Raw genomic sequence first — 9,536 nt, 5'->3', positions numbered from 1 at the left:
AGTATCTCTACTTTTTTTCGAATTCCGCGTAGTTTACTCAGAAATAATTATTTTTTAAATAATGCATGGCTCAGAACAGTAGGTAACATTTTAATATTTTCACCCCTGGAGGCCCATATTGCTCCGGTGGACCAATGTAGGAACTTTTTTCACTATTTTTGGCTCTACTCTCACCTCCTTAAATTTTGTGGAAACTTTTCCAAACAGCCTGTATAATTATTATTTACACTATGTTCTTACTGCATAGTGCATAGCTATAGTAATAGGTGTTTTCTTGGATATATTGTAAAGGGAACAATGCCGTAATATTTAACAAAAATCTGATCAATATATGTTGTGCCGTTGTGTATATCCAGTCGTCTTCAACTATATAGTACATTCAATAGTAATCGAGAATATACATAATGTATTTTATCTATTAAATCTCCCACTTACAACTTAGGATATCTTACCATATGGCAAACTATTCGACATTTTTTGTTAAATTTCTCGTTCACTGTACCAAGTGAAGGAACTAAAGTGTGTATCATTCCCTATGGACCAGCATTTATGGTAAAAAAATTGTTAAAATTGTCTTATCAGTCCTCTCTGGTTAGACTAGATTAGGCATATTTACAATATTCTGTTAAGATTAAATTTATTATTCACTGATTATGAAATAAAATTGTCAAGGTCATTACCAGCCAGATTATAAAGACCTCTTTGCATGTGTTCAGACGTGACTCATCGAAAACAATAATAATATTGATTATACGGATATAAGGATTAAAAATTCAGTGAAATTAGACGGATTTAAAACGCTTAATATTCCTTAGTTAAAGTACTTAATGGATATAATAATAATAATATTGCTACCCCTCATTGCACGTAAGAATTAGCCCAGAAGTCGGAGACTTGTGAGGGAGAGGGAGCGGCACATTATTCTTCAGTAGGCCACATGTGCGCACAGAAACGACTTACGTTGGTAACCACCTTTCAAGGCAGGAATAACTGAAACCTGGAAAACCTCATTAATTAGGGAGGTGGTCAAAGGCCGACAGGTATCAATCTTTCACGTTCACCAAGCCAACGTTCTGCAACCCTACCATACCCACAGAGAGAGTGCCTAATTCTTCTCTACGAATATAGCTGATCTACGGTCCATCGATTCAAGTACTGACACCTCGAAACGCTCAACCACTGTCCGATTTAGATGAATAAAAAATGTACTTTATGGCCTTTAATTTATCTTTACAGTTCAAGTTTTAAGAGCTCTCTGTTCAAACGAAGTTGTCAATCAAAAACTTTTTACCGTACAACGTTGATATTCTTTTCTGCAAAATGAAGCAAAAGCAAATGATAACGTTGCATGTTTAGAAATATATTCTGTTTATAGAACCCTGATATATCTCGCGATGAGAGAGCAAGTTAAACTACAAAGTAATGGGGTCATTGGAGTTATCGGTTATAGGGTTGTGGGAATGTGTTATGGTGTTTGGAGGTTTGAGGTTGAATGTATAGGAATATGGGGTTATTGTTATATTGACAGCTTGGGTTATCAGTAAAATCTGACGTGATGGGGTTACATGTATTCGGATTCAGCAACCTTGAAAACATATAGTAGACGTAATCTAACCTTCAGACTCGAATCACATTTTTTTGTGTGGCTGTGTAATTGATTAAACGACTTTTCACACCAGAACGCGTTTGTGAACAAAAAGCTCCCTATGCTTATTTCGTAAACATGTTCCTACTACTCATTTACTATTTCTAAGCATTGAAATTTATCAAAAACAAATTATAAAATTATTTTCTCTTAATTTAACGTATAATAAAGTTGCACCAAATTTTAACAGAAAAATTACCAATCCCATTTTTTGTTGTGATTTACTATATTTTGACCCCCCTTTAACTATTTTGTTTTAAGAGTTATAAAAAAATGTGAAATACCAAAGATGCACGAGTTTTTATGAATTTTTCGAAAATAATAGTAGAAAAACAAATGAAGTCCAAACAAAATGGCCGCGGATGTTAACCTTTGTTAAGTTAAATGGAACACCCTGTATATTTTTACATATTTGGATGGAACGTTCCCTGTCAAGCATAGTCATGTAGGTTTGTTGGGTTCATCTCTAACACTAAGCGAGATATTAAAACATGAAAAGAAGGTCTTTTTATTACGAAAATAAAATATCGTGTAGTTGTTAAACCTCTTTCAGGCATTTCTTTTTCCAATTACGTAAGGATTTACAGATTTAGTTATAATATATTTTGACAGATCGGACATTGGTATGGTCTAAAATGCGTATAGGTATTTTAACTAAATCTCACTAATTAGGCCGTGAGAGGCCTAATTACTCATGGACAATGTTATGGTAGGCCGTGACAGTGACAGGTAATCTCATGACAACATTCTTATTGATCGACAGTTTGTATTATGATTTAATTAAAATAGGTTACACAGAAGTAGAAATATTATTAGGAATTCAAATAGAGTAAAGATNACAGTGACAGGTAATCTCATGACAACATTGTTATTGATTGACAGTTTATAGTATTATTTAATTAAAATGGGTTACACAGAAGTAAAAAATTGAAATATTATAGGAATTAAAATATAGCAAAGTTCTTCTGCATTATCTATTTTAATTCTAAATAATTTTCTACTTCCTGTAACCTATTTTAATTAAATAATAATACAAACTGTCAATCAGTAACAATGTTGTCAAGACATTACTACCTGTCACTGTCACGACCTACCATATAATGTCCATGAGTAATTAGAACTCTCACGGCCTATAATTAGTGTTTTTTTCGTTACATTACCTATACGAATTTTAGACCGTAAATACGTAAATCTTTACGTAATTGGAAAAATGGCAGAAATGCCTGAAAGAGGTCTAACAATTACAGGATGTATTATTTTCTTAATAAAAAACCTTCTTTTCGTTTTTTAATAGTATCCTTGCTCATTGTTGGAGATGGACCAAACAAACTCTATATGACTATGCTCGAAAGGGAACTTTCTATCCAAATATGTAAAAATATACAGGGTGATCCATTTAACTTAACAAAGTTAACATCCGCGGCCATTTTGTTTGGACTTCATTGATTTTTCTACTATCATTTTCGAAAAATTCATAAAAAATCGTGCAACTTTTTACTTCACATCTTTTTATAACTCTTAAAACAAAAAAGTTAAAGGGGGTCAAAATATAGTGAATCACCCTGTACCTATATATAAGATTATATAAAATTTTGTTTCACAACATATTTAATATTGTAAGTGCCAAAATTATTAAATTAAGCTAATAATAGGCGTGTTGGCTTCAGTCATAGAGACACCTCTGATAAAACAAAATAGCATCAGATGTGAATCCTGATATAATTCTACAACCATCTGGTTCTGTTGTAAGCGATGAAAAGGCGTAGTGACTAATTTCTACATTTTTCATTAGTGTAACAAATAATATTCCAGATATTGTGCTGTAAACAGAAATTCTATGTAGAGAAAAAATTAAAAACATATAAAAGGAAATGCTTTAGTTTATAAACAAACAGAGATATACACGCACATATTTATTAAAATATTGTTAATGAATATAAAAAGAATACCAACAGCAGTTTTATTATCAAACCATCAGATATACTGCTGAAGGCAGTTGCGTTACCTACCAGTAAATTCATTGTTATGCCATAAAAATTATAAAGCACTAGGTGTCTTAACAGAATTTAAATCTGGACCGTCGTATATTAAAACTTCATAAGATTCCGCGTGCTTTTCTTCGTTTCCGGCAGGAAAGAATAGTTTCGCGTTTCCAACATTAAATCCACAAACTTTGGCGACCAATAGCTCACCTTGGTACTTTATTCTGCCGATATTACTCACAAGCCCATACTCCACTCCGCCTCGTACCAAATGTTTGTTAATCGTTTGTACATGGAGTCTATTTGCATCTGCTGGAAACCATTTGAAATTTTCTTTGGAAGAACTGCACAAGATCTAAAAAACAGATATACATAAAAAGGTCTGATAAAATAGTCTTTGTCATGTAGATACTTGCAGAAAATAATTATATAAACAAATTTTAAGATGATTTAGAAAATATTAGATATAAAAATGAACGTAAGAAACAGAGGAAACTAGAATTTGTACAATGAGAAAATTCATAAAATGAAATTAAAAAAAATAAAAAATCTGTGAAAAATATACATGCTCTTTCTATTTTGAAATATTACATACAAATATAAAATAAATAGCAGTTTATAAAATTTTTTTCTTTTGTAACAAACTTATTTTTCTAATTACAGGGTGTTAAAAAAAGAGTGTAAAATATTTAAGGAGGTGATACTATGAACCAAAATAAGCAGAAAAGTCTTAATAAACATGGGTCCGCAAAGTAACGGTTGCGGAGATATGGACCACTATTCGTTTTTCAAACATTTTATTTTATTAGGAATAAACCGACAAAGGAAGCTTTTAACAAACAAAAAACAAAGTTACAGAAGATGTTCAAAGTGCCCTCCGTCCATTTCCAAGCAGGCACGACATCTTCGTCTCAACGATATTCGAACTCTTTCGAAAACACCCTCCTTGGTTTGGATTTCTTGACACTTTTGATTAATCCGTAGCTGCAGCTCTTCCAGGCTATTTACAGGAGTACCATACACTAATGTCTTCAAATATCCCCAAACAAAGAAATCTAGAGGGTTCAGATCAGGCGATCTTGGAGGCCATAAAACAGGTCCGGCCCTTCCTACCCATCTATGTGGAAAAGTTTGGTGTAAATGCTCTCTAACGGCCATGGAAAAATGAGCTGGAGCACCATCATGCTGGAACCACATTTGTTGCCTCTGATTCAAAGGAATGTCTTCCAAAAACTCATACAGTGTGTTCTGCAGAAAGTTGAGGTAAGCAGCGCCTGTTAATCGGTTTGGTAAAACAACAGGACCTAGAAACCTGTCACCTACAATACCCATCCAAATGTTTAATGAAAAACGTGCCTGATGTCCAGATTCTATTAGAGCATGAGGATTTTCGTCGGCCCAAATATGCGTATTGTGAAAATTAAACACTCCATTTCTTGTGAACCCGGCCTCATCAGTAAAAAGAATGTTTGCAAGAAAACGAGGGTCTTCAGCATCATGACGTAGAAACCAGCGGCAAAAAACCAAACGTGCTTGATGATCATTTATTGGATTTAAGGCCTGTACTCGTTGCACATGGTATGGATAAAGCAGTTGCTCGTGAAGGATTCTCCAAACAAGAGGACCACTAATTCCTACCTCGGCTGATATTCTCCGCACACTCGTACCTGGATTCTGCTCTACCAGTGCTAGAATTTCTTCTTCTGCTCTAGGAGTGGATACCGACCTTGGTCTTCCGGATAAATGGCACTGTTTGCTCAAGGAACCGGTATCACGCAATCTTTGGTGAATTCTTCCAAACATGCGTTGTGAAGGAATCTGGCGATTTGGATAAGCGTCAACATAAAGACGTCGCGCTTCGGTGGCGTTCCCATTAGCACGACCATACATGAAATGCATGTCTGTTAATTCTGCGTTAGAGTAACCAGCCATAGCGAAAGAAAACTTGTGCACTGAGAACAACTGTCAAATACGTACTGTTTATTTCACTAAACATCAACCAACTATTATAAGAAAATACACAACGTTTTTGCAAAATAAAAAAAGGGGCTAAAAAACATAAAACATTCCATATCTCCGCAACCGTTACTTTGCAGACCCATGTTTATTGAGACTTTTCTGCTTATTTTGGTTCATACTATTACCTCCTTAAATATTTTACACTCTTTTTTTAACACCCTGTATATTGTATTGTATATAAAATTACTACATTAGGGAAATATATGGCATGCAAATCTTTCCTAGTTTTTCATTTTTTCTTTTTTTGATTTTGTGAATTTATCCGTTACAGACTTTTGGTTCCTCTTTTCCATTATCAATTTGCTTAAATATATCAATCTTTTCCGCAATATTACGAACAGACGCATGTGGATTGACTGCTATAGACGCAAGAATATTGATAGTATTTTCTTCGTCTCTTGCCAAACGTACATGCTGAACTCCTCTTGGGTTTGGAAATGAACCAGTATGCAATTTTCGGTCTACATTAGATAATGTTTGTCTAGATGGCACTTGTCTATTAGGAAATCTTTCCCTATGCAATTGTTCCGCGGCTCTGGAATTCTTTCGACACTCCCCATAAATAAGTAACATATCAACATATTATTTATTTGGTGTAAAAATTAATGGCATATCTAATACTTATTTGAAAATTAAATGGAGTTTGAAATTTTATTACTGTCAATAAAACTGTCCCAAAGCTAGATTGACGAATTTTTGACGTGTAGTCAACACATACTTTATTTATTTAAGGGTATGGAAAAGGTCTGAATCAAGATTAAACTGTTCATATATCGTAAACGGTTAACCCCAGAAAAAATGCATCTTTTATACTTAAGTTTTTTTAATTTACAAAAATGTCACAAAAATTATTGTTAAATGAAATATTAATTAAAATTTCAATTTCGGAATTATTTTACTATTATTAAATAAATAAATGAAGCAATCGTTCATTTAAAAAGTAATTTTTTTACATATTAAGCCAAAGTAAACTTATTTTTTCAATATTTTGTTAGTTATTTAATTACGATTTAAATCTAAAATTAAAGTATATTCACAAATTATTTTCAAATTATTATTTATTGTTAAAAGATTTAAAAAAGAATAAAAAGCATTTGAATTTATTGCAAAATTCTCAAAATTAAAAAATATTAAAAATAACGCGGTCGATAAAATTACAATTTTAACTTCCTGAAATTTTAATATATAAAGTTTTTTATTATATTTATTACTAATTTTAAAAATAATCAAAATTAATTCAAAAAATATTAATCACAACCATTTTCAATAATAGATATAAATAATGCAATATAATACAATTTAAAATTTAAAATTTTTTCTATTTTTATGAGAAATAATAATTTGAAAATAATTTATGGATTTTTACTTTAATTTTACATTTAAATCGTAATTAAATAGCTAACAAAATATTGAAAAAACAAGTTTACTTTGCCTTAATATGTAAAAAAAATAACTTTTTAAATGAACGATAGCTTCATTTATTTATTTAATAATAGTAAAATAATTCCGAAATTGAAATTTTAATTAATATTTCGTTTAACAGTAGTTTTTGTGACATTTTTGTAAATTAAAAAAAAATTAATTATAAAAGATGCATTTTTTCTGGGGTTCAGGGCTATTATACGACTTCATAAATATGCTCATTCTTATTTTTTCGTCGTTAAAAAAATAAAATAAGTTTCTACGATGAATAGAAGCCGAGATATTGTAAAATTTACAGTGCGCATCAATTTGAACTGGTATTAACTTTTCTCGCGCGCGCGACTCGCTTGGACGAGCTTCCCCCACCACCATGCCACCACCCGCCGGACAGTTTACTTAGCGAGTACCTTCTCTGTAAAGGGCTCCTGAGTCGTTAGTTTTTCACATTTTTCAATGCAATTCACGGGAAATCGTAGTTTACGTCGCAAACTTTAATTTGCGAAAAATTCAAGTCTTAATATTTATAAACAATTGCGCTGCGATTTTTTTTTTAATTCTTATCTTGGCTCCTGTTGGTCGTAGAGGATGTTTTTTTTAAATTTGTATTTTTTTGCCAGCTTTCCATTGTATCTATTTTCGGTGAGGCAGCACAAATAACAACAATTTTATTCAAATTGTTTGTAAGCGAAAAACGCACGGTTTTTTAATGCACAATTTGAGAATGTTATTGTCAAAAAAACGGTGATATTTTTTAATAGGTGGTTTAATTAGGTACGTCTTTAATATTACAATGACGCTTTCAGAATCATGTTTGGTTGAAAATTAATGCCTGATACAGAGGCTTAAAGTTCATAACTTTTGGAGCCTCCGTTATAAGCAAATTGAATTGTGTGAAAACTATTGCACCTACAGCGCCCACTTTTGGCGCACTTTTAAAGTATGACAAAACCCTCAACTTGTCATAGGTTTTATAAAAATTTAACAATAAATGCGATAGTTATAAACAAATTAAAAAATTGGGCACTTTTCTTGTTTTTTACGATTACTTTTTTGTTTATTAACCGATTTTTATTTAACAAGTCTTATTTTGTAGATAATTTTACTCCCTACAAGCTGTCTGTGAGTCACTTTTCGCTAAAATTGATGGTTTTCCCTGCAAAGTGAAAAAACTGTTTTCCTCACTTATTTGTTTAAATAGAAAAGTTAGCTAATAACAGTTTTTGACTCACGAGATGAGAGATGTCTTGTATTATGTTCCTTTAGACAATTTTACAATAATCTCGCAGATAGGACTTTTTTCGTGTTTCTCTTTTATTTTCGCTAATTTTCCTGGTGTAGATTGTTAACTGTTGATATTGCGGAAAACAACTACTCTGTTTTAAGTATTAAAGAGTCATCTTATAAAAATCACCAACAGTACCTAGGTTGAATATTCTAGTTTCTAATAATGAATAATTTTTATTTACAACTTCAGCCGTCTCATTTAAAATTCGTAACTTCGGAAAATACATAGACTCTTCTGAATTTTGCGTGACTAATATGCGCACCATAGGGAGAACGAAACTTCTTTTTTCGAATTAGTTTTTCTATAATATCTATATAATCTTAAGTATTTATAAAACAAAATTTTAGTTAAAGAGAATAATTTGGAAGCAAATGTTTGGTTACCTTTATATAGCTACTGAGGCGATGTATCCCATTTATATTCGCTGTGACAGATTTTATTCCTGGATATATGGTAACAGGAATAATTCCATGATTTTTAACAAAAACCTGGCCAATATATGTTTTCCTATTATTCACATCACGCCCACCTTCTACAGCATCTCCTGGTATGTCACCTGTATAATCTCTCCAATAATAATCTAAAAATTGTTGAAACAGAAAACTTACAACATCACTCATTATGTTTTACCGTAATTTATGTCACAAAACATATTACTGATGCAACCAAAAATTATTGCCAGCTTGAAAAAATTATTCAATTCCATTTTACAGGCTTTGTGCTTTCAAGAAATAATCTATACAACTAGTCTCTCATTAATTGTATTATCATGGAAGTGGTTTGGTGCAAGTGATAACTAACACATGATAAATAAGGACGTATTTTCCAGTGAAACAACTATGTAGTTAAAATGTCGTTATATTTAACTTATATACAGGGTGTTGCATCACGAGAAGGACATGGGAGATAGAGGACATCTAGTGTAACTAGGATCGCCTATAGAAATAACTTCTTGGCCATTCTTTATTGAGATACAGGGTGATTTATGATTTTTGGTCAAAACTGCTTTATGTCATAACTTTGGTAGGGAATGGAATAATGGGTTCAATTTGGTAGGGTTAATGCACTCACGATACTTCATGTATGCATGTATGACAGCAAAACAAATCTAGGTCCGGACTGCAAAAATTATAAATTTTTTGTGCAAGTCTAGAAAACAACACTCTGTATGTATTTTTTTGAA

The 9,536-nt window shown here is 31.9% G+C and overlaps 1 protein-coding gene across 1 annotated transcript; it reads right to left on the bottom strand.

The window, feature by feature from the left end:
- Positions 1 to 3,509: 3,509 nt before the first annotated feature.
- LOC108904402 lies at positions 3,510 to 9,120 on the bottom strand. The gene is made up of 3 exons (XM_018706946.1): positions 8,984 to 9,120; positions 8,737 to 8,933; positions 3,510 to 3,982 (listed from the first exon to the last, which is right to left on the bottom strand). Exons 1-3 carry the CDS (start codon positions 9,057 to 9,059, stop codon positions 3,683 to 3,685), a joined length of 573 nt encoding a protein of 190 aa, XP_018562462.1. The 5' UTR covers positions 9,060 to 9,120; the 3' UTR covers positions 3,510 to 3,682.
- Positions 9,121 to 9,536: the final 416 nt, after the last annotated feature.

Source organism: Anoplophora glabripennis, unplaced genomic scaffold (assembly GCF_000390285.2).
Source record: "Anoplophora glabripennis isolate ALB-LARVAE unplaced genomic scaffold, Agla_2.0 scaffold91, whole genome shotgun sequence".
NCBI lineage: Eukaryota > Metazoa > Arthropoda > Insecta > Coleoptera > Cerambycidae > Anoplophora > Anoplophora glabripennis.
The sequence above is the reverse complement of the archived record's forward strand: the minus strand, read 5'-3'. Positions and strand labels throughout refer to the sequence as shown.